Source organism: Gossypium arboreum, chromosome 4, assembly GCF_025698485.1.
Source record: "Gossypium arboreum isolate Shixiya-1 chromosome 4, ASM2569848v2, whole genome shotgun sequence".
In the NCBI taxonomy this organism is placed as follows: domain Eukaryota; kingdom Viridiplantae; phylum Streptophyta; class Magnoliopsida; order Malvales; family Malvaceae; genus Gossypium; species Gossypium arboreum.
In genome coordinates this window covers 3,411,012-3,437,790 of record NC_069073.1, presented here as the reverse complement: position 1 = coordinate 3,437,790, position 26,779 = coordinate 3,411,012, and the positions used below count along the sequence as shown (strand labels likewise).

Below are 26,779 nucleotides of genomic sequence, written 5' to 3'. Positions count from 1 at the left end.
AAAAAGTTATCAGAATCATATCAAGCAAAAAGTGGAAATAAAATTTTCTTCAAAACAAGATCAATCAATTTTATATTAATAACGTAAAAATAATAATAATAAACAACATTCTAACAAGGGAAAAGCTTTCCAACTTCTTGTGTCTAGAGCTTTATATTTGATCTGAGAATTTTTAGTCCCATTAACTTTAAAGGAAAACTATATATCCACAGGAGCAAGCTCAATGCTAAAGCATGATAACCATTAAGCTATTAATCACACAGGGAAAGGAAAGGCAACATCAGAACCATGTCTAATTAATTCCTACTTCAACGTATAGGATGAAGACAGCAAAAAGGTAGCATTATGGTCGAAACAAACTTACAATCGCTGTCCAAGATATCTCCAAGAAGTCTTCTTTAATTTCTCACGAACATCTGATAAAATAGATTCTTGAGCGTAGTGCCACCATAATCTTTGCCAACCATCTTCTTTTCTCGACAAAGGAGAAGACCAAGGACGATAACGTCCATACCTAAGTCAATAAAAAGAGATAAAATATTTTAGATAACAAAATTAACAAATAACGACGACAACACCACCACCAACACCAACAGAAGATTACTTGAGCTCTAGATGCTATGAATAAGAGAGCAAGTCAAGACAGAACCTTCCACTGAGAGATATATTAATGATTAGCTAACTCTACAAATATAACAAGCATTCAACAAAACCCCATCAAAAGTAAAAGGAGAAAAAAGACCAAAAGGCTGAGGAACTGATTTGAGGCAAGAAAGTTACAAACTCTATTCAATTACATGGTTTCACATTATGAATGTTATTCAAATGTATATCATTTAGCATTAAATCTCAAATTCTGCATTTATTATGGTATATAGGGTTTAGCTTATTAGAACTGAGGTTGCTTATTTTTTATAGCTATGGATCAAAAAGCAGTGAAATTCCATCTGAGCTTGTTATTTGCCTCTTCCTTCTATCCCTCCAACCAAGCAATTTCGTCTCCTCTTCTCCTTAAAATTGCTTTGGTCCCAAATTGTGTGTCTTGCGTTGCCAAATCATACTTAGTCACATTCATTAAAGTTATTTGATTAAAAAAAATGCAACAACATTTTTAAAAGTAGAAGCACCCCATCAAAAAGAAAGAAAAAGCTAATCGATCTATCCAATCATCAAGAAACCATAAAAGCTACAAGTAGCCTCAATAGATAACACATAGAGGTAAACCAAAAATTACTTCATCAAAGTCATAACAAGTCCGGCTGCTTAGCTCTTTCATGATGGCAAGCCAAACAGTTTGAAATAAGGCTCTTATGATTTTTGACACAAGAATTATATAGGTCTACATAATCAATTACTAGAAACTAACCCCAATTATTATGTGCCATTGAAAATGATAACTAACATTGAATTAAATTTTAGATGGAGAACGAAAATAATCCTTCCAAACAAAGAGTGAAATGCAAAAGAATAAAAAAAATAGTTGTCAATAGATTAAAGCCTAAGTGTAGATTTAAAATTCCGAAAAACCAAGATCCTCAATTTTTATCAAAAGTGGCTGAAATTGTAGGCCAACAATTTAAATTTAGACTTAACCTTTAGTTAGCCAAACCCAAAATAAAAGGTTTGTTAAAAAGCCTTAAGCATACATCAAAATTCTAGAACCTTAGCTAATATTTGGCATGCAAAAAGCTAGGCACTTTCCTCAAAATTAAAATAGGAGTAAGGAGATTGTATGTGTGGTTAGGCTCATTCTAGGAAAAACAACTTATCATGATTATCTCCTCCCCTTCAAATGATGGAATGTAGAGCTGCAAAAATGTATTCAAGCATGACAACACCGTCCTGCCCAACCTAACCAAAACCAGACCAAACTCAATTTGAGAAAAGTATACAGCCCAAACTGAAAACATCCATATCCACATAAGCCTAAATCGAAACTAGTCCGTACTTAAATGATCCAAAAGACAAACCTGAAATAATTTTCATGACTCTAAACTCAACAAAATGGACCATAAGTGACCTAAAACTAAATAATCAGAGCACCTAACTAAATGACACAGTCCCGAAACGACCAAAATTCTCTTTGATCAGAAATGTCTCAACATGCCCGATTGCCACCTCCAATGGAATGTGATTCCTCATGGGATTTGGTAAAGTTACTTTCTACTGTTCAGGTAAAGTGAAGGCTGTTTATTGTGACAAAATTGCCATTCAACCTACCTCCCTATCCAACCTTGCCGCCACCCTTTTCTTCACATCTTTTAATTCAAACCTACAACCACAGTCATATACCTATACTCAACATCTGCAGTTCTTTTTCTGCCAGAAAATGCAGACCATGTCAAAAACCTGCGTCAAGACCAAATAAATATTCATTCTCTGAAATCCTGACTCGCTTTGGCATGGGGTTTAGAGCTTTCATTGAATTTTATAACGGTTCATGTAGCTTTGAGGATTAGAGATTGGTGGAGGTTTTACTTGGTTAGCATGCTCAAGGCAGTATTGGAATTGGTATTAGTAGCTCCTTCCTTTAGCCAGTATTGCAGTGCCATGAAACTTCTTTTTGCCTAGAAAATTCTAGTAAATTTTCCCAGCAAGAAAGAGAAAAAGAAAGAAATAAATAATATGGATTTTTTCAGATTTTTTGGCCATTCTACTCCAATCAATTCATATTTTTCAAAATTAAAAAAAATGGCTAAATTATGTAAAAATAGAAATCTAGTAATTTTTAGCGCATAATAATCTTAATGTCCATTTACAAATAACTTTTTACCATGAGATTTTCTCCAAAAAACAATTATCATTAACAATTGATCACAAAGTTGATATATTTTCTTAAGAGGATGCCTATAATTTAAGATGTGTAGTTTATTCTCATTTGAATGGGTAGAGATAGTTTAAAACTTTCTTAGAACTTTGCTAGTAAAGCACCTAATCAACTAGACATGCCAGTCTGACCTTCCCAAGATCTTAATCAATACTTTCTCGTGCCTATGATACATAGTAATGTTATCTTCCCAACAATTTAATACCAATCAAATGCATCCCCCTCAAACCAAAATAAGGGAAGGTACCAAATGGCCACTTAATTCCATACAAAAAAAGGTGTTCTAGGACCTTTAATTGGTTTCTATCTCGAAGTTTGAATAGATGAGCATCAACTGCCAAAAATTAAAAAAATATATCATCTTTCTCAAATGGATATTACCTAAAGCAAGTATTGACTCTTTTCTATTGATAATTACTATTCTGCCAAAAAGCTATTCTCAAAAACATATATAGCAAGTAAATAAAGGCAAGTTGAAAATTGCAAAGAAGCACTTAACAAAACTAGAAAAAATTCCAGGCAACATTGTGCAAAACAAGACTTGGAGGTATGACCAAGTATAAATCCAGTGAGAGAGAGTGAAGAAAATTTTGGAAATTTAGGCTTTTATGATAATAGTAGGATTTAGAAATGAAATAAAACTGAAACAAATTAAATTTTATCAACACGAAAGGAATTTGATTTAGGTTGCAGAGTATACTTTGATGGAAGAGGTTTCTTTTTTCTGAACAGTCCTTATAGCAAGAAAGGAGAAGATAAATAAGGTAAATGAAAGAGAAAGACACTACTCATAAACCAATACTAGAATTCGACACACCCACTATATGAATGAAAATTTTATTAATTTTAAAATATAAAACGTGATTTAAAGAAAAGGAAATAAAATGGGTGCATAGCTTAAAAATTAAAAAAAAAAAGGGGAAGTTAAGCAGTAAAAATATGGAAAGACAGCCGAGTAGTATGAGGTAGGAAACTCTCAAGTATGGTAGCATTTTAGGAGTAGATAGTATTTCAAGAAAACATGAGTTTCTATTAAATTAATAGACATAAATATTCCTGAATTAAATTCATTATTTTAATTTTTATTTTCAATTTTATGTAAATTACCAAGTTGGTGTCACTTAGACTCATCACACATTTACACCAACTTAGTTAAGAGTTCTAATAATAGTATAAATATAATTTCATTGATCAAATTATATTAATATCTACATCAATTCCTGGACTTCTAATCCTGCATGAAATAGTCTAAAGGAAATGAAACTAGCAGAACAAAGAACCGACTTTAACTCTAAGCAAATATACTCCTACAATAATCTAAAATCAGCAAATAAGGAATTAAAATTACAGTTCCGATCAAACGAATGAAATTAGAAAATGACCAAGTAGAATAGGGTGAAATTATAAATATGAAATTTCCTATGGTTGTACCACGATCATAGTCAAACTAAGTGAGTTCGTAGAAATTATAAATATGAAAACAACAAAAATTCTTCTTCCAAAGGAGTATCACCAAGCCACAGTAAGAACTAGGAAAATCACTGAAATTATAGGAAAAACTTTGAAATTAAGTTTGCATATAAATGACAGAGAATGAAAAATCTAACTTACTTCTCCCTTAACTGACTTGTAGATAAGTAATCTGAAAGGATCAAGATTTGCTGCAGCTGAATCTCATTCAAAGACACAACCTTAAAAGAATTTAAGAACACAAATTAGAAATCGAATATCATTCAAAATAAAGGGTTGACGAAATTATAAAGTACTAATAATTGGTGAGGAGGAAAACTGACCAAACAGGTCATTTTAGCACTGATAGAATACTGCGGCAAATCATTAAGTTTTTCTGATCTGTTCACCTGCATAACCAAAAAGAAGTATGATAGAAAATTCTAAAGTAAATAGTACAAATTCAATGAAAACTTGTAACTCGTATATATGTATATATAGACACACAAATGCATGCACATACAAATTTCCTCAAGTTCAAGAACAATACTTTTCTTCAAGAAACAAGGATATTTATTATCGAAAAATGCATCCTTAAACCACAAATAACTGTTACTAAGAAGGCACAAAAAATCACCAGCTTAAGTAAGAGCAATATTGGATAAAGCAGAGTAACAATTTAAATGAATAAATCCCCCAGTTTCCTATCACCCTACACAAGTGTAGGCAGCAGCATTCAACTCTGAAAATATATCTAGGTTGATATTCCATCACCATTTAACCACCAAAACTCCATGTAAGGACCAATATCTTCTCCTTAAAAAAATGTTTGGTAAACAGGCATCCAACTTCTTTTTCCTTCAGGGAAAATTTAGTACATATAAAACTATAAACATTAGATGACTACTTATATGTAATTTGAGAAAGAAGCAAGAAGTCTCCCTAATCCCACTTTATCTATATTCTATATCCACATTTCAAAACCTTCATAAAATAAAACCCAGAACAGTTTATGTTAACTTGTCAATCTTCTGGCCATGGTATTTAATAACCATATTTCTCTTTCTCTAAAATGATAGTCTGTACAGTGTATCTTTTTTGAACTTTTACAATATCCCTGAGGACTTTTTATTGAAATTTGCATGACATTTCTGAGGATTACGGAAATCGGTTTCTTATGCTATCCTCTCAAAACTCATGAAGTACATTTATCGCTTATTTTGGATCTGAATGCAGCGGCACTGAATCAGAAGATTAAGGCTAGGCAACAAGGTAACTACAATTAAGCCAAGCCTAAACTAGATACAGCTGCACCAAATTTTCATGAAATTATGCAGTTACAGTTATTGGTTTCAATGGCAACCACTCAAAGCTTGTTAAACAAGACCACTGACTGTTTTGGTTTTAAACACAACAGTATAGAGCCAAAAGATAAGAGTTAGGGAAAAACTTGATAAGCTTCTATCAAGCTTAGCAAAAGCAGGTTTTTTAAATCTAAATATTAAGTTGAATACAAGCAGCAACATTGAAACATGCTAAGCTCTTAACATGCAAGCACATGCCATGGTTCATTTGCAGCTCTACCCGACAAGGTTAAATTAAATTTAGACCTTCTAAAAAAACCACCCTCCTGAAAATGAGAGTTTTTATCCAGAGACATAAGCACATAACTTTTAAACTCATAACCTATCTTTTTCACTTAAATCTACAAAATGCTTCTGCCCTTACCATCAATAAACTGAAACCAGAAAACAAATGTTCAAAATTAACATAATGCTTTTTGGAAAACAATAGAAGGCAATTCCTATAGCTCCTTATCCCACCCACCATCCAAGAAAACAGAATAAAGTTTTTCCTTTTTGTTTTATCGTCTTGTGGAATGCTGTAATTAACTTAACAGTCATCTAATTCAGGGACAGATTTTAAAACAGAATTAGACTTCTTGAAAACTGGGAAAAGAAACAAGGTCCACCTAGGCCCTTCAAGATGCTGACATGCTTCACATGATGCCCACATTAAGGATGCAAGTAAAACACAAGGCATAGGCAGAGAGAGAGTTACAGAATAATAAAATCACTATATGTTAACTGATTTTAGTCATAAAAGAGACTAATAGAACAAAAGAGTCTTGTTATCACAAGCAAAGATCAACAAAAATCCTGAAGAGAAAAGTTCATAAAAGATATAACTATGATTGCCTTAAAGCAGCTTCCTAGCTTTGCTACAGACTACTCCTTTTCTTTTCAGCAGATATAGAGATATATAGAAATCACCAACCAATACCTACATTACATAGAGACTACAAAGAAATTCAAACAGGAATAAATCTTGAGCAGAAGAACTAAAAAGCTCAAATAAAATTTGCATACCAAAAGAGACAGTGATACATTGAATGGCTCTACTATATGTTCAGACTTATCACCAACACGGTGTGAATTGAACCAGGATTCAGAACCCCCAGTATTGCTCAAGCTCAAATCCTTGGCAGCATCCTTGCAGATGCTACAATAAATTTCCAAACCTTCAACCTCCACAACTTTGCTCACCTGACCCATTCTCAGCCTGCATTATAAGGTAAGAAAATTTTTATTTGAAATTAGAGCTAATTACATATCAAGATAAGAATCAATATTTGGACTTAATTTTTGCAAAACTTATGAAAAAGCGAAAGAAAACAAAATGCAAATTAAATTTGCCATTGGTTAGTGGTACTTCACAAAATTAATGCAGAACAAGGTAAATTTCACATGTAAGCCAAGCCACAACTATTATTGCCATTAAGTTGAGGAAATTCGAATAACTTACTTCTTCATGTCCCTATGACAAAGTGGAAGAGAGTGTGTGTCTGTGAAAATTAAAATGAAAATCAAGAACATTATAGTAGACATAAGAAATTACCCAACCGAATTTTGCTTTAACATTGTCAAGCTAGAGAATCTTAAACCAAATAAAACCTGCTCCTGCAAAAACATTTAAGTAAATAAATGTTTTAAAATTTTAAATCAAATAAGTTGCATAATAACATAACAAAGAGAAATGTTAATATAAAACGTAAAAACAATTTAATGCCAATTTTTAAAGAAATTACATATGGTTCTAAAATTCAAAACAGGGACTCCTGAAAGCATTCAGACGTTAAATCAAATAAGTTGCATAATAACATAACAAAGAGAAATGTTAATATAAAACGTAAAAACAATTTAATGCCAATTTTTAAAGAAATTACATATGGTTCTAAAGTTCAAAACAGGGACTCCTGAAAGCATTCAGACGTTAAATCAAATAAGTTGCATAATAACATAACAAAGAGAAATGTTATTATAAAACCTAAAAACAATTTAATGCCAATTTTTAAAGAAATTACATATGATTCTAAAATTCAAAACAGGGACTCCTCAAAGCATCCATACGTTATTAAGCCTCCGCTCAGCCTATGCATATAAACATAAACAACCCAAGCTTTTAGCTTAATTTATCAAAGATCTCTAAATTCCACCTCCCTCACTTCATTAGTAATTACCCTTTATTGCAGTCAGACACAAATAAAGACAATAGTTATTATAGATGATCAAGTTAGTGGTTCACAAGGAAAATCTACAATGGTTCCCTGGCTTACTAAGTCTACTTGCATCCCTAGAATAGATCGTGATTAGCATGCAAGTAGACATCCATCTTCTTTAATTTCTATTTCTTGTAATAAATGGTAAAGTCCTAGAGCTAGAATCACCAAAAAGAAAAGAAAAGGGACAATAAAGTACAAAAAAGAAAACGACAGATAGAAGCAATGCCAACAGACATAAAAATAATCTTAAAAACAAATGCAAACAACACAAACAAATGTAAGTAACTTAAATAGTAATAGTTGCAAAGCATCAGATTTATTATAATAAATGGAAAAAAAAAAAAAAAAACAAGAGTTACCATAGAAGAAGCATAAGGCAGGAGAAGATGGTATGCTTACTGAATTTGATTGCAAATCACTGTACAAAACATGGAAATTTCTAATGGACACCTGGATATTCTCAAGAACCTAGAAGGAAAAATGAATTGTCATGAGTATAGAATAGAATACATTCAAAAGTCAGAGCAGTGTATTTGCAACATGCAGAAACAGAACCAGCGGCAACAGAGGGAGCAATTAATCCTCAAGAAACATACAATGAAATTCAACAATAAATTTATAAGCACAAATATTGAACAAAGAGGCAACAAAGAAAGGGTTCCAAAAAATGGATTACCTTTGTGGTAACAAAGGGAATGAATGACCACCCTCCTTTATTATCTGCTGAAGTTTACAAAAATAGATTAATCTATAACCATCATTGAACTTAAGACATCACATGTTACAATTTGCTCTAGAAATTCAAAAGTATATGGAGATATATAACTAACCACAAACACGTCTAGATAGTTTAGCAAGCTCCGCAGCAGCAAGCTTAGCCTTCTTGCCAGCCAGTTCTCTTGTTTCGATTGCATCCATTCTCCACTGCCACAGTGAATCAATTACATTAGAGTTGTTCTTCTTTTCTTTTCTTTTTTTAAATTCAAAGGAATGAAGTAAGATAGAAAAAAAAAAGAAAGAATACCTCATGATCATCCCTGGGTGATACAGAAAAGAAAACATTTTCCAAAGCAATAAGAATGGGTTCACCTCCAATCAAACTCCAGGGAACCTTAATGCTGAGTCTCCCAACTCGACCTTGCTTCAGAGCAAAAGGCAATTGCAGATAATCAAAGGCTTCGAGAATGAGGTCTATGTCCTTCAATTCAACCTCGATATTCCAAAGAGTGACCTTCACTTGGTCCCTTGAGAAATCCTTCACATATCGGCCAAGATATCCTAGTAGCACCTGATGAACCACTCTTTCCAGCATTTTTCCCCTCTTGCTTTCAAATTAAAACTGATTTTTTTTTTTCTAAAATGGCTCCAAATTCATTGACGTAAAGCCCAAATATGAAATAATAGTAGAATAAAGCTGGAAGTTTGGATCTGTTTTCCTTTACCAACAAAAAAGTGCATGATGCATCACATAAAACCCTAAAACCTAGAATTCAGTAAAAATGCCCTCTACTATTTTCTATTGCTTTATAAACACCCGCAAAAATGATGGAGAACATAGGCCATGGCGGCCCATCGTTGTTATTTAACGTGAAGTCTCAGGGCAGATGACCGCCCTCGCCAAAATTTGCCGACACCGTCCGAACCAGCTAAATTGCCAAATTCATATTATTTTTGATTAACATTTAAATGATTTGTTGGGTTAACAATTTTGGATATCAAACCAATTATATAGCTTTTATATATATCTCAAACCCGATTTTCATACCCATTTCCATTTTCAATTAAACTATTCAATTAATTATTTAAATATAAAATTAGCCTATTTCTATTTAAGAATTTTAATATTTTCATATTAGTTTTATTAGTTTCTAACACCACATGCATTAAATGTGACTCTACTCGTTTAATTTTAAATAAAATATTTTAAATTATTATAATTAATTTTAAGTTTATTCTTTGAATTGTTAAATATAATAAGCAGTGAATACTCTCTGTAACGACAAGTAAAGATTTTCTGAAATAAATAATGAAAATTCTCAGTAAAAGAAAAAATTTGTAATTAAAGAATATATTCTTTGGAAAAATGATAGTATGAAAAAGGAATAGTTGTAATAATTTCATTATAAAGATACGCGAGTCTTCTACAAAAAAAATTCATTTTGTAATGAAAGGCATGACTCAGTATTTAATTTCGAAGTTCTTTTGAAAAATTTTCAACATGCTCATCAATGACTAATAAAACAAGACAATGGAAAGTTCAGTAATCTTTTTTCTAGAAAAATCTTTTAAGATCAATAAAGAATAGTTTAGAAAACACTTCTATTGAAACAAAAACAAAAAACAAAAAAAAGAAAAAGAAAGTAGTCTCCGAAAAATATTACAAATGTCACCTTCCGAAAACCAAGTTAGTAGAATCAGTATTAGATTATGGGCTCGAGAGCAAAATTGAGTTTAATATCATAGAAATTAAGATAGGATAAAATAATTAATTAAATAATAATGGTAATAATGAAATAATTGGATTATTCGCATAGGTTAGCAGGGACTAAATGGAAATAGTGGTTAAATTAGAGGTTAAATGTATAAATTAAGACTAATAGTTAAAAAGGGAAGAAGTTGGAGAAGACTTTGAGGACAAAATAACCCAATTTTTAAAGAAGTTGGTTGGTTAAAAAAGCCACCCATCGTCCTTTTTATTTGTTTTTTTCTTTCCTTAACATTCTTCATTTTAAAAATTTGTTAGATCTAGATTGGAAATTTTCTCTAAAAAACTATTGGTATCTTTTATATTTTCTTGGCATCCAAATACCCTCTGCTTCTTTAATTTTGTAAGAAAATTATTCTTTCTTTTTCAATTTCTCACCTAAACTTAGGTAAGTTTTGTTCAATTGGTACAAATTCGTGGAATTTTTCAAACTAAAGGTAAATCTATTATTTTCTTATGTATTAATTTTTTATTAGGTGTATTTAAGTTGAATTTTCATAGATTTAGACAAGAAAATTGAAGATCCATGGTTTTAAAGTTATCTTTTGTATAAAAATGATTGATCTCGTAATAAAGAGCTAAGAGATGTTTTAAAATGATTTTTAATATATTTTGACGAGATTAAGGGGTTTACAAATTCAGTTTAATGAAATATTTAAGTAATTACATGAATTAAATAGTTTTCTTTTGAGAATGAAAATGAACAAAATTTTAAAAAAATTTATTAATTAAAGAAATTGAGTAAAGTAAAACATCTAGATCTGTAATTAAACTTTAGTTAGGGGTTAAGAGGTAGAAATTAAATATTTAATTAAGTTAAAAAAAGAAGAAGATGAAATTAAGCAAAATAGACTATATGAAATAAGTCTAATAAGTATATGTGGGTGTAGAGTTGTTATATGAACACAAATAAAGTAAGCTAAATTGTTTTTGAATGCTTAGTAATATGTATAATTTTGTGCGAAGCTAAAAACGTTGGTGAAGTCTTAACAAACCGAGATAAAGACAAGTACAAAATTGTTTAACTCGACGAGTCGTGGTAAAATACAAATGAGTATATTTATATGTTATATTTTAGCATAAATTGCGAGACCTGAAATACTGAAAGATATGTGTATATAATATATATGTATATATGAGTGGGGTTTATAATATATATGAACGTGGGTTATTACATATATTATATGCTGATAAGGTCAGAGGCTCAATTATGATGGAGAAAATTTAAAGATATTTTTTGGTCCCTAACGTTGATGTAGGGGAGTAGACATTATTAGTGACCTCCAATAATAGAGACAAGAGATTTGACAATGAACAAGAGACAAGAGATTTGACAATGAACAAGGGCAAGAAAAAAGAAAGAAAGTCATTTTATTTCCTTTTTAACATGCTTTGTGCATTCTTATATAAAATTTGTGAACATGTTTATGGATATGTTAAATTAGCCTTTAATACACTAGAATTTTTTTGGATAAACGTTTATTTTTAGTGCGGTGTATTTAATTTTATTTTTATATCAATATTATTATAATATTTAATCTTACTATTATTATTATTTTTATATTAATAATAGGTAAATGCACCGTCTATCTAAAAATGGTATGTAAAAATATCACCAAAGCGAGCAGCGTATTGGAAATTAATAAAAGAAAAAAAGAAAACCTTGTAAACTACAAGAGCAAATGGCCCAATACCGGCGTCCAAAGTAGAAGTCTTTTTAAGTTTAGAAATTTGTATGACCCATATCTCTGCCCAATCTAAAGCCGAGGCTAGCTATCTCCATCTCCTACCACTATGCTAAGGCCCAATCCATGCAACCTATGATGATCTAAGAAACACACCCAAAATGGTCAATTTATAGTTTAGCCCTTTGGAAATTACAAATTTTAAAGTTAATACAATAACCCTAAAAAATTTATGAATCAATTATGCCACCCCAAAATTGGTAAATTTATAGTTGAAACCCTCTACAAATTGTAAAATTTTAAGATTATATATATATATAATTTTTACTTTAACCCTTGTAAAAAATTGTTATTCAATTTTGGCCTTATGAATTACATTTCTATCTTTGCTTCTGGACACCATGGTTAGTCACATGTCACAATAACACCCTATTAACTTAGATATATTTTTGTATACAAAATTAGGGAGGTAACATAATTCAAACTTGGGTCAAATGGGTGTCTAACAAAAATTTAGCCATTGTTCCATTCAAGTCAAGACAATTTAAATATAATTTTTTAATTATTAACAATTTTAATATTTTTATCTAAAAACATTATTTAAAAAACCATTTAAATATAATTCAACATATTGAACAGATTGGTTGAATCAATTAATTTGAAAAATTGAAAGATTGACTTTTTGTAGTTTTTTTTTTTTTTAACTTTACTTTTCGTTAATTCTCCAAAGAAAATATAATTCTTAGCTTAATTTTTTTTACTATTGCATTCGTGAGCTCCGACTTCAGTTTGTGAGGCAAATTTGGCTGCTCCAACTATAAAAAAAAACAAGGGTGTTATCGACATTTTTCAATATTTTTAACTCAAGCAAGTATTATAACCCTAATTTAGGTGGATCAAACATTATAAATAAAATATTCTTTAAATTAGGGTTAGGGACCAACTTTTATTAAACATTATAAAATATTCGTTTTAGCATTTGCATGTATTTTGTTTTAATTACAAATATTTAAGTTTATTAAATATTGGTATCGATTTAAATTTATTATAATATTTGTCTTATCAATTAGAATAATTTATCCGTAATTGTTTAGTTTATTCTTGTTGATCGAGTACATCTCTTATTTTAGTCAAATTTGAGAAATAACCTTCCAATTAAATTTTGTTAATTTGTTTCAACCAAACTCTTATTAGTCTATGAATTTATTTAGATATTAGAACTCATGACACTTTTGGATAAGTTTGTGTTTACGTTTTGAGAGTTCTTTATTTTTTTGGATATCAGGGTTTAGTTTTTTATCTCCATCTTTGTAATCTTCGTTCTTTTGTCATTATGATAAAATTATATTTGCCAATAATTTTTTGTCCTCTTTGGAGGAGTTTTTCCACATTAAATTTGTATGTTTAATTTCTCAATTTCTTCCACTATTTTTTTACTTATTCGTTACTTAATTGAGTTGATCCCCAACAATTCTAATGCTTGTGAGGAATATCCATAGTTGGATATAAGCTCTATATGCAATCTATGTTGTGTTGACATGCAATCTAATCTAAATAAATCTTGCTAGTGTGTGTTTGTTAATTAAAATTATGTCTCTTTCATTCTTAATGCTATGAATAAGCTAAATTCTAGGTGCGAATTTATAGGTTTGTTTATTGATAAGAGGAAATATTTCGACAAGCTTTATCTTGGTTATTGACAAAGTAAGGAGAGATTCGTTAATAGACGCGACGTCAGTAATTATAACTAGTTTACTAAAGAATACTAAAATAAGCTTGCATCGATAATCAAACTCATGAATCACAATTGAAATTTTCCCTTTCGCTAAACTCCTATAATATTGAATTTCCAATATTTTATTTTGCAACATCTTATTACATAGTTTTAATTTTAGTTTTTGATTTTTAAAACCCTCTTAGGCTTAGTTTGGATGGGCGATTGGGTGCGGTGCGGTGCGTTTAGCTTACTTTTTGTCTCACGCTACAGTCTTGCTACAATATCTAATCTCACCGCCATCGCTGTTTTTACACTAACTGCAAGTAAACGCACCGTCCATCCAAACTCACCCTTAATTTTTTAGTTTACTTGCTTTTATTAAAGAAATAAGATTATCACTAGTCATGGATTCGACTCTACTCATTTCTATTTACAAATACTTATATTATTGAGTAGAAATTCATATTTTTTTTTGTAAAGGTACAATTCTTAACTTCGAGTATAAGAGGTAGAAAATGTGGTACTTTACCAATAGGTGGTTAAAAGAAGTGGTAAATGATTTTTGTTCTCAAGCATTTGGGTTATGGGTGTGTTTGATAAACAATTGAAATTTTTATTTTCATTTAATATTTTAAATGTGTTTGATAATTATTTTAATTTTTTACTTAATATAAAATTTTCAACAAAAAGTATTAAATAAGATCCATATGTAGATAGCTACTTATCACTTAATGTAGAAAATATTAATCCGATTTCGCTTTACTAAAATTTGAAACAAATTATTTAAATAAAAAGAGATATTCAAATCATCATATTTACTTTTCATCCAAAACTATCTAAAATAATATTAAATATTATATTAATAATATTAAATATTATATTAATAATATTAAATTTTAAAATAAAATTTTTAAAAAATTAATATTTAATTTTGTACTTATATTAACCAATTTCTAATATAAAATTCAATACTTATAAAAAGATTACCCATTTTTATCAATAAAGTACATTTTGTATTGTTCTCCTATTTTATTTATTCTCGCCATCTCTCTTTATTTACAGTATTTTACATTTACTCAAAAATGTTTGATCTTCAACTTGGTTAGGATGCGGAAAATAGACGCATCCCATGAGTTAGTAAATAAAAGAGGGCAAGCTACACATAGAAACCCACACCAAAATCCAAATTCCATGCATATAAAATTCCAGTCAACTTGGGTTCTATTATCCACTTGTTCTCCTACAATTTTGCTAGCAGGGACCTGGGTCTTTGAAGTAGATAGAGGTGGTCCATAGAGTTTAGTGCCAAGAAAACTGGATGCACTAAAGCTTTGGAGTTGAGTACCTGTTGGGATTTGTCCAGTAAGATTGTTATAGGACAAATTCAGGTAACTCAAGAAGTTTAGCTCAGACATAGAGTGTGGGATTTCACCTGAAAGATTGTTCTCTGATAGATCGACACATTCTAAAGTCTTTATGGCACCAATGTTACTCGGAATCTTTCCAACCAAATGATTCTTTGACAAGTTCAACGATAGCAGCCCTGTGAGCATTGTCATTTCCGTAGGGATCTCACCTGATAAATTGTTGTCTGAAAGATCCACCAATTTGATTAGTCCAAGGGTATTGCTATAATCAAGCACCGCCCCTTTCATCATAAGTGCCATATTGTCAAAAAAGCACCCCTTTGAAGTGTTATAAGATATCTTGCTGCATGACATTTTTCTTGAGATCATTGCAGTAAGATTGTTGATGCAGCTTGGGATATTTCCTGACAGATTGTTGTGGGAGAGGTCCAGGATTTGAAGAGAAGACAGACCACAAATTTGGTCTGGTACATGACCATGAAACCTGTTTGATTGAAAGCTGATGATGATCAATTTTGAGAGCCTTTCTCCCATCCATGGTGGTATTTCTCCAGAGAGATGATTAGCAGCAAAGTCAAGAGTGAGCAATTGAGTACAATTTGTTAGCGAGTCAGGTATTTCACCCTCTAGATGGTTGTTTCGTAGGTGCAAGGACTCGAGAGAAGTTAAAGCTCCCATGGAACTTGGAATTCCACCACTAAAATTGTTGTTGCACAATTCAATGGCTACCAAGCTTCTCCATTTCTCCCAACAATCTGGTATTTCTCCAGACAAGTGATTACCCTCAAGGTTGAGAACTTCCAGTTTCATCTGATGCTCTTTGTAGCACAAAAACTGGGACATAGATCCGGATAAAACATTGTTAGAAAGGTCTAAAACTGTCACATTTAAGGAGATACCAGGCAATGAACCAGTGAAGTTGTTGAAACTCAAGTCTAACACAAGAGAGGCCTGATTTGTGAGCAAATCTGGGATTTTTCCCTGGAATTTATTCCCAGAGATGTTCAGATACTGCAGATGGGAAGTCAAGTTCCAAAACCAATCAGGGATTTGAGTTGGATCAAAATCATTGTTGCTTAAATCCAAGTAAGACAAATGCTTCAAATCTAGTAAAGCAGAGCTCAACTTACCACCTAGCTTCAAACTCTCAGCCTTTTTACTCCTTGATGATGCAATGGTATCATTGGAATTTCCAAGCTGAAGTTCAGTGACATGGCCAGTAACAGTGTTACAAAACACTCTCACCCATTTGCAGCAATCTTCATTTCTAGCCATCCAATTATCTAACATGTTAGAGTTCTTGAGTTGTTGCTTAATCTTCAAAAGAGCTTGTCTTTCACTTTTGATGCAACTTGGTTGAGGGATTCCCTTGCTGAAGCTGTTGGTAAAAATGTTTAAACATAGCAACATCAACAAGTAGATTGCAACAAAATCCATTAACTTCAACCATAATGCATCACTTGCAAATAAGTATTACAATCTCCCTTTTCACTACAATTTCTCAACACCATACAACCAAATGCAAAAAACAGAAAAAGTTTTAATAATTGATTATAATGCCTAGAAATCCTAAATTCTGTCGATATTCCACTTGGAAGTTTCCATGGAAGTTGGAACACTTTCTCTACCAATTTCTCAAAACCATGCATCCAAACGACCAACCGAACAAAAAGTCAAAAGGTTTTAATCTGTACAATTTCTCAACACCATGCACCCTAAAGTTCTCCATGGGCTGGACCACCTGACCTGAAAATCCGCTCGGTTTTGTTTGGGCTTGACCCGACCTGGCCCGAATTTGCATGTATTATTGTTGTTTTCCTACTTTTTGCCATTGTTTTTACTACCATTCCACTATTATATTGTTATTATTTTATTTTTAATATTTGAATATTGTATAACACTTGTTTTATTATTAATTTTACTATTATTTTAGAAGCATTTGCTTGTTAAGTTACACTATTATGTTGCTATTATTTATTTTAATATTTTAATGTATTTGGTGTATTATATATTTTTTAAATAAAAAAATTAATACCGACAAACTAGACCCGAATTTTACCATTTTTATCTGAACCGAGTTTGGGTAAAAATTTAGACTCATTTTCAAACCGAATCGAACCTATCAATCAGGCTTAAATTTTTATAGAGCCCGACCGGAACCAATCCAAAAACAATTCTAATGCTACCAAAAAAAAAGGTCAAAAAAGTTTTAATCTCTACAATTTTCTCAACACCGTCACTGCATATTTTTGGTTGCTTTATTTACCTTCTCCAACACCATTGTCACCCACTCCCTCACTTCCATTTTGTTAATGTTCTTACCATTCCTATTTTTAATATTATAAAATATACTACGAAATAAGAGAGAAATGATAAGGTCATTTTCATTGAAAATTTTTGCCTGTCAAAATCAATAATTAAGTAATAATTAATAATATTTTTATTTATTATTGATACTAGATTTGTGATCCCTGCTCTCTCTGGGTTTTAAAATTTTATTTAATTTTAAGATAGCCCTTATATTTTAATTTTGATCTAATTTGGACCCTCTATCCTTTTTAAGGCTTAATCACCTAACTAATCATACTAACATATTTATTTTTATCAGAATAAGTATGTTTAATTTAACTGAAATTATTAATCATGATAATTATTTGGACTAATTAAATCATTGCTTAACCGTGTATGTTTAAGGAAAATTCCACTTCAACACTTTAATCGAAATTATTAACCATGGTAATTATTTGGACTAACTAAATCTTGGTTTAATCGTCTTCTAAATAATCATACTAACACTTTTTTTTGTTGAATGACCAGAAAAATCCAATTCACTATTTTAACTGAAATTATTAATTGTGTTAATTATTTGGAGCACCTAATCATATTATAAAAGTAGATGAAAATTTTGTGTCAAATTAAATTATAGGGACTAAATCTCATATATGAGTATAATAAAAGGACCAAAATCACAATTTGATATTATAAAAGTTGATGAAAAATTATGTCAAATTAAATTATAAGGACTAATATCAACTCGGTATAATAAAAGACCAAAACCATAATTTGATATTATAAAAGTAATAGAAAAATTATGTCAAATTAAATTATAAGGACTGAATCTCAAATCTAGATATAATAAAAGGACCAAAACCATAAATTGACATCATATTTTTCTTCACCATTCTCTCTTTCCCCTCCCCTTTTCTTTCTCCCCGCCAGTCCACGTATCTTAAGTCTTCTCTCCTAAATATTAGAGCTGTCCATGGGTGAGTTGGACCCTAATAAAATTTTAGGCGCAATCGATAGATTTAGACTCAGACTAAGTAAAAATGTTAAAATCTAAGTTTGATCTGTTTGTATTAAATGTTTTATTTTATTTTTATATAATTTTTAAAATATATATAACATCAAAAACATAAAATTTTAAAATAAATATTTTTAACAAATTAAAATAAATTAAAAAGTCTTTACACTTAAATAACATTAAAATAAGTGCAACTTAACAAGCAAATGCCTCTAAAGTAGTAACAAAATTAACAATAAAACAATTATACAATATCTAAACAATAACAACAAAAAGTAACATCATAATAATAAAATGACATCAAAGCAGTGGGAAAACAACATCAAACCAATTTGTCTAGCTTATATTTTTACTCAAATCCTCCCACTTTTCGGACAGACTTTCGGGCCTAATCAAATGACTCGACCTATGGACAAGTCTACACAATACCCCACCCAAGTGCTTAGCTACAACAAAGCATATATTTACTTTTTATATATGTTAATAGATGATTATTAATATTTTATTTAAATATAAAATGAAAGTTAAATGATAAAGATCTTTTACATCTATATCGAATTTTTTTATAAATTATAAAAAATATTTAATATAACATCAACACATTATTTTATTTAAAATAATTGTTGTAGGCCAATTTTGGCCCATTTACAACTTAAACCTCAATAACTCAATTTAGCCCAAATCAAAATAAAAACCCTAACCCACAACCTAAACTTTTCTCAACTAAATCCTAGCCTTTGCCACCACCAACTTCACTAGCCACACTTGCTCCACCACCAACTCCACTAGCCACACTTGCTCCACTACCTACTCCAATAGCCACACTTGCTCCACCACTACTTGTACCTACAAATGAAGACATAAATAATAAAAAAAATATTTTGTAAATGGCTATATAAGCCTTCTCATATTTTGTATTAAAGGGGGAGGAGGAAGGTTTTTTTTTTGAAAAAAAAGTTTTTTGAGGAGAAAGGTTTTTTTTTAGGGGGAGAAGTTTTTGGGGGAGAAAGTTATTGTAAATGATTTTTGAGAGGTTTTTTTAGAGTAATCAAGGAGAAGAGTTATTGTAAAGGCTAGTTTTTGGAGAGGCTAGTTTTTTTTTGGAGATTAATTAAAGATCAAAGCAAAAGAGGTTTCTTTTTCTATTCTCGTTTTAAGTTCTTTGTTTGCTTATCGTTTTTTCTTTCAATCTTATTTTGTTTCTTTTATCCGAAAGTAAAAATAAAATGAGGAAGCTTATCCATTTTTACCGAAAAAGTTTTTTGAGGTCCCATTGTTGTGTCTGATTAGGACCGGCGGTCGGCGGCGGTCCGGCGACCGGACGGTGGTCGGGCTTGTGGCCGGAAATCACCCACCCTCTCCCTCTCTCTCCTTTTTTGTTATTATTATATTTTTTAATATTATATTATATATATTCTTTTAATATATTGGGTATATTTTAAATTCTATATTACGATATATATATTTTGTACTATTTTATGTATATATCTTTAATATTATATTATTTGTATATATATATATTTTTTCTACATGTTATCTTATGTATACATCTTAACTATATTATGTATGTATTTTTAACACTATATTATGTACATATTTTTAATATTATCACGTATTTATTTTTTATATATGTATATATTTATGTAGTATTATTAATAGTATTGTTTTTTAAACATCATTATTATTTCTAATATATATATTATGTACATTTTTTTATTTCTATTTTATTTTTATTTGTCAATATTAATTATTATTATTCTAATATTTTGATATTTTAATATTTTATATTTTATATATTTTATTATTCACATCATTATTCGCATTTTTTTGACAATAATATTTTTGGATTTTTTTTTACTATCATTTTAAAAACTTTTTACATTTTAATTTTAAGAATAAGGCAATGTACCGATTTTAATATTAAGTCATCGATTTCATCGCTATGTTGGGTGAAATTAATCGGCTCGTGTTAAAAACGGGACGTCCTTCTAAAAAACAAAAAAACTTGCAACTTCTCATTTCCTTCAATCGGGTAACACTTAAATGTCAAATTGAATTCGTATTTTTGAAAATCAAGACAACATGTGTTTAATAAGATACCAATTTTGGGCGTCGCGAGGGTGCTAATACCTTCCTCGCGCGTAACCGACTCCCAAACCCTAAATTTTCTCTGGATTTTAACGTAGGCCTAAACTCAGCCTTTTATTTGTTTTAATAAGAGATCTAATAGGTGTCCGATCACACCTAGGAAAAAGGATCGGTGGCGACTCCCTGTTTATTTCAAAAATCAAACGTCAAATTTCAAACTTTTTTTCAATAAATCGCCACAATTAGCGACCAAGCTAAGCTAAAATTTTTATGTCGCTACAATAATTACATAAGTTTATTTTAAAAAAAAAACAACATTTATAATCAAGAAAATAAAAATAATATAATTATAAATTATATATTATTTTAAATTTAATAAAACTATTTTACGCTTAAAATTTTAAGTATAAAAATAGATTGAGATAAATGCTTTGTGCATTCTTGTACAAAATTTGTGAACATTTTATGGATCTCACAAATATAAGAGAAGCATTGTTTACCATTTGTCGAAATCATTTTTTTGAAAAACGAGGTAGATTTTTATTTAAAAAACGAAAATGGGAGTCACCACCAATCCTTTTTATTTAGGTGTGATCGGATCACCTCATAATTTAATCATTTTAATAAATGTTTAAATTTACTAAAACGATAATTGTTGGTCTACAAAATCCAGAAAACAGGTTCAGGAGTCAGTTACGCACGAGGAAAGATTAGCACCCTCGATACGCCCAAAATTAGTACCTAGTTGATTACTTAATGGCTTAATGTCGAAAGTTAAAATTTTGAAAATATTTTAAAATACGATCCCTTTTTATTAATGTTAATTTCTAATAAAATCTCTTGAATTTATGAAAACGCGTAAAGGGACATCTTATCTCGAAGTAAACAAAAGGCCGTACCCTGTAAGTTAGGATACAACATCTCGAATCCCCGAAAACAAGCTTTCCTTTTATTTTATTATTGAATCGCATAAATTCAAAATGATATTTAGTTATTTAAGTCCAACAAGAAAATCGAGACCCCGTAAGTTAATGAAATGTTTAAAAATGATATACGTTTAATTGATTATGTTTTAAAGAAAAAATCATTTAAAACGTGAATGGGGTTGTACTTGACGAATAATGATAGTGTGACACAAATTTGGCGTAATGATAACGTAATACACATAAAACAATATAATATATAACATTAATATCAATAAACTAAAATATTAATATTCATGGATAATAATAATGATAATGGAAACAATAATATAAATAATAATAATCATCAACAAACAACAATAATAATATCAAAACAATGCATATAAAAAGAAAATGCAGTTTTTTAAATATAATATGTACAAAGAAATTAATAAATATATAAATAAATATTTAAGAAGAATAATTTATAAAACATTGAAAACAAGAAACTAAATTAAAATGTAAATGAGAGTTGGGGTGCAATTTGTAATAAAGTATAATAATTCTAATATTAATAAAGTATAACATGAAATGAATGGACAAACGTAAAATAAATAAATAATATATAAAATGAAATAAAGAAAAGACAAATGAGCAACTAAATGAATAAATAAATAAATTAAACCAAATGAGTTAATTGCTACCTAAATTAAATTTAAGAGATAAAATAAGATAAAAAATAAATAAAGGATCAATTCGAAAGGGGCGAATAACACTGAGGGGCTAAATGAGAAAATATTCCCTGCCCTCTGAAACGCACCGTTCTAGTAGGATCAAATCAAAACTGAAATAAACTCTGAGGTACAAATTAGAAATAAAAAAATTGAAAATGCAGAAGGGCCTACATGGAAAATAGACCATCTGGTTTAAAACAAGCGGATCCTCTACCTGTGGGTCGGGTCGCACGGGTCAGAAGTCAAAACGGCGTCGTTTTGGCCTCTGAAACTAAACATCAAAACGACGCTGTTTATACAAGCCATATAAGTCAAAAAATTTTGCCCAACAATTCATTTAGCCTACCATTTAAAAAAAATTAAAACTTTTCCCAAAACTCTCTCAACCCCCCTTAGCGCCGGCCTAGGGCTCCGTCGTCGGCACACCGTGCCTCCGTCGTGGCCCTACAGTGGACGATGGCCGGAGTCGCACAAAATCGGGTTTTTAACCCCTTTTTAAAGCAGATTCGAAGGTGAAGCCTTCCTAGACTAAAAAAATCAAAAAGAAAAGGACCCTCCACCCTCTGGTGAGTTTTCCCTTTTCTTTTTTCTACTTACGTATGTAAAATAAAAATATTTTTAAGAGTAAAAATATCATAGATAAAAATTAAAGAACAACTTTAGAAAATTCTATATCTGTTTTTTGATTTACTAGTGTGCGTAAAAAAATTACAAAGGAATTGATGTTGCTTTTATAGTCGAAATTACAACTCTTTGTTTTTGTCTTTTTGTTTTTTTGCTATTTGTTTCTTCTACTTGTCGTCTTCTGCTTTTGCATTTGCAGGTGGTGTTAGAGAAGCGTGGAGGAGCGGCGCGTTAGATGGCGAGGGATAGGCCTAGCATGCGGCAGCTGAAGGCTTAGGGTTAAGGGTTGATTTTGCTGAAATGTTTTAGGATAGTTGGGCTAGGGTTAATTTTGGGTTATTGAGTTTTGGTTTGGGTAGTGGGCTGATGTGGGTTTTAATTTTGTAATTTGGACTATTAAAACTTTGGGACCTTTTATTTATTTATGTTTATTATTTGGTTTTTATTTTATAAACTGGGTCAGGCTAAAATTGGCCTATTACACTATTGATGTAAAAAACACTTTCAATTAAATTATAATTTTAAATCAGTGACATGACCATTAACATTGTTACGAAACACTCTCCCCCATTTAGAGCAGTCTTCATTTCTAGCCTTTCAATCAACTAACACGTTAGAGTGTTTGTTCTGATCATATCTGCTCTTTTTAACACAATATCTAAAATTATCCATGACCCCTTCCCAACCCATAAATATGAGGATAATGCGCTTCAACACACTCAAAACCACGTCCTCTTGCATTAAAAATAATACTCATATCAATTGAGTTAAGACTCAATCTACAACCATAACGCAACCCTTGCAAATAAGCATTACAAACTCCTTTTTCTCTACAATTTCTCAACACTGTGCAACAAACAAACAAACAAAAAAGTCAAAAAGTTTTAATCTCTTCAATTTCTCTACAATTTCTCAATACCACGCAACCAAACAAAAAAAATGTCAAAAAGTTTAAATCTCTATGATTTCTCATGCATCCAAACAAAAAGAAAAAAAATCAATACATTATTTTAATTAAAATAATTACATAAATTTATTTTTAAAAAATTATCTATAATCAAGAAAATAAAATGATATAATTATAAATTAAATATTATTTTAAATTTAATAAAACTATTTTAAAATTAAAATTTTAAATATAAGAATAGATTGAAACCAATTAAATAATGAGATACGTCTTAACAAAAATAGATAAGTTATAAATATAAATATATATATATAAAAGGATAAAAGTGTAAAAGCACATACTGCAGTTAACCCTATTAGTTATATATATATATATATATATATATATATATATATATATATATTTATATTAATATTGAGTTAGTGTTATTAGTTAACTCGACACCTACTCAAAAATGATGATAACATCATGATAAACAATTTAATCTAAATTTTTTCATTTTAATAACGTACATTTTCATTTATTATTATTAATTAGTTTCAAACCATACATTCGATTATTTCTTGTATGTTATTTTTAAATAAAAATTTGTATTCTAAATTTGTGGTTTCAACATGTATACACGTGTGATAGGATTTCTAATGTAAATTATATAATACTCAATTGTTGTTGATGCATGTGACATTTTTAATTACACTAGATTTTTTCTCACCTGTGTTCCTAGTAAATAAATGCATTTATTTTAAAAATAAATAATATATATAATATATAACTTATTTAATGTAAGTAATATTTAAAATAAGTAATACTTTTAAATAAAAATTTAAAATAATATAGAAATTTAGAACTATATTAAAAAGTAAATTATAATATTAAAATAAAATAACATAAAATAAACAAAATGATAAAACAACATGCATCCATTATGATAATGATTTATGATAAGTACGTAATATATTTATATTAAATTGAATAATTATGAAAGATATAATTTTAACACTAATTAAATGAAAATTAAAAATAAAATCAATCTCTATTTATTTCGAGTTATAACTTTATTTTATCATGTTAGTAAATATGAAAAAATACTTATAAAAAATTTAGAATTTTTAAAATATTAATTATTAGTTATTTTGACTTATTGGATGTGAATATGCTTACACTTTTATTCAAGTTCTAATTCTATTTTAGAGTTAATAAAATTATCACAACTTATTTTTAAATAGAGTTTTAATTAATAATTCTAAATTAAATTCTAAATATTTTTAAATGTCAATTTAGTAATATGATAAAAAATAAAAAGTATTTTCAATCGATTCAATTCTTTTTAAAATTGTACTTTTATATATATTAAAATAAAAAAAGCGTTATAATTTAGAGGTCAATTTTTCATTTACGCCTTTTTCCTTTCAATTACTTTGATGATTAAGGCAAACTCCCAGTACTACTCGAGTTTTTTATTTAATATTAAAGCATCATTATAGGGCGTAAGTTTCGTCTCCTTTCATATACTAGTTTTTGTTATCACTGTTGGCCCAAACTAGTTGATAATTACTTAAGAAAAGCAGAGTTCATAAGTGGTGACAAAGTGGCAGCGGAAGTAGGCACTTCTGATGACACTATAAAGAATAACAGAAAAACAAAACATCATAAATTGTTTACACAGTTTGATTTTCCTACGTCTGCGGAACCTAGCTTCATGAGATGAATCCATTATCTTCCAACTCAATAAACAAGTGACATTAGTTCTATTACACCCCGAATAACAACCTCACTTTTGTATCCAAAAACTAGATCTCTCACATCTAAATTCTCCTTTGAAAACTTAGTCGAAAAACCTTACAACAAATAGGAATCTAAACTAAAATTTGCTATTTAAAACTAAAGTAATATAAGTTTTTACCTTTTTGTTAATGGAAACATAATAATTTAAATATAAAGAAATATAAAGTTGTGTTCGTGGTACAAGACAATTGCCTAACCCCAAAATAAAAATTTATTAAAGTTGAGTAACTAAATTGAGTGTAAGATGGCATTGCTTAACCCTAAATTAAATATCGGGTGATGAAAATGAAAACTTTTGTTAATAATAGTGCCCTTATTATAAACTTTTTCTTTAGCGGCAAAAATGAAAAGTTATGAATATTAGTTGACCAACTATATGATTTACCCTTATAATTATGGCGGTTTAAATAAAATCACCAACAAAGTCTTTATTTCATAACCAATTTAATTAAGAAATTATGTTATAAATATTATAAGCTTAACCTACAAATTGGTACTTAAACTATACTAATTTTTTCATCTTGATACTTAAACTTTTTTTTGTCACAAGTGATACCTAGACATTTTTTCCCTTGAGTTGGTACTTCTATTAGTCAAACCAGTAAATCTATTTAAAAGAAAGGATTAACCCACAAATTGGTACCTAAATTATGCCCTTTTCCCCATTTAGGTACAGAATTTTTTTTTTTGTTACAAGTGGTACCTAAACAACTTTTTTTCCCAAGGTGGTACCTCTATTAGTTCAATTGTTAGTCAAACCTTTAAGTCTATTTTTTTTTAAATATAACCAATTAAAATTTTTCATGTGGTAAAAAAAAAGAAAGAAGACAAAACGTATTATTTTCTTTTTTTATATATATTTTGATTTTTACTTTATATATTTTTGGGTTAATATATCTTTTGCCCTTGAATTTGGCCATTTGTACCTAATTGGTACCTATTTTTTTGGATCTAATTGGTGAACTATAGTTCCATTACACACTTTGGTATCTCAATAGTAACATCGTTAAAAATTGCTGACATGACACTAACGACTAATAGCAATGTGACATGTGACAACCTCCGATTTTGGTATGTGGAAAAAATATTTAAAAATTATTAAAATTTTCATGTAGGGAATGAACCGAGACAACATTGTCTAGATACATTTGCACATGAACAACCATTTATCTAGATTTATTATAGAAATATTATTTTGGCAATTTTATATATTTTAATTTTCATAAAATATTATATTTATAAAATATACTTTTTCAATAAGATTTTATAAATATATATAAAATCTTGCATTTTATAAAATATATACAATATATCTGTCAAAATATATAAAATGTATAAAACAT

The 26,779-nt window shown here is 29.4% G+C and overlaps 2 protein-coding genes and 1 long non-coding RNA gene across 4 annotated transcripts in view; 1 reads left to right on the top strand and 2 right to left on the bottom strand.

Moving 5' to 3' along the window:
* Positions 1-9,647, bottom strand: part of LOC108459349 (uncharacterized) — a 53,179-nt gene extending 43,532 nt beyond the window's left edge. Inside the window, exons 1-9 of one of the 2 annotated variants that reach the window (XM_053026919.1) lie at positions 8,863-9,647; positions 8,669-8,762; positions 8,515-8,561; positions 8,238-8,306; positions 7,175-7,236; positions 6,646-6,838; positions 4,621-4,686; positions 4,439-4,518; positions 365-514 (exon numbers count right to left, since the gene is read on the bottom strand). In XM_053026919.1, the coding sequence (XP_052882879.1) occupies positions 365-514; positions 4,439-4,518; positions 4,621-4,686; positions 6,646-6,838; positions 7,175-7,236; positions 8,238-8,306; positions 8,515-8,561; positions 8,669-8,762; positions 8,863-9,150 (1,049 nt within the window). In that variant the 5' untranslated portion in view covers positions 9,151-9,647. The remainder of the gene's footprint in view (positions 1-364; positions 515-4,438; positions 4,519-4,620; positions 4,687-6,645; positions 6,839-7,174; positions 7,237-8,237; positions 8,307-8,514; positions 8,562-8,668; positions 8,763-8,862) is intronic. The other variant, XM_053026920.1, reaches the window with a different exon arrangement.
* Positions 9,648-14,801: 5,154 nt separating this feature from the next.
* Positions 14,802-16,529, bottom strand: LOC108459240 (receptor-like protein EIX2). The gene has a single exon (XM_017758586.1). It carries the CDS (start codon positions 16,527-16,529, stop codon positions 14,802-14,804), a length of 1,728 nt encoding a protein of 575 aa, XP_017614075.1.
* A 5,932-nt stretch (positions 16,530-22,461) lies between these two features.
* Positions 22,462-23,270, top strand: LOC128291504 (uncharacterized). Its single transcript, XR_008281310.1, has 2 exons — positions 22,462-22,686; positions 22,944-23,270. It is a non-coding gene; the product is annotated as an uncharacterized LOC128291504 (long non-coding RNA).
* Positions 23,271-26,779: the final 3,509 nt, after the last annotated feature.

Bases quoted from the DNA above. Each gene is read 5' to 3' on its own strand.
- LOC108459240 (XM_017758586.1), bottom strand. From the start codon at position 16,529: ATGGATTTTGTTGCAATCTACTTGTTGATGTTGCTATGTTTAAACATT.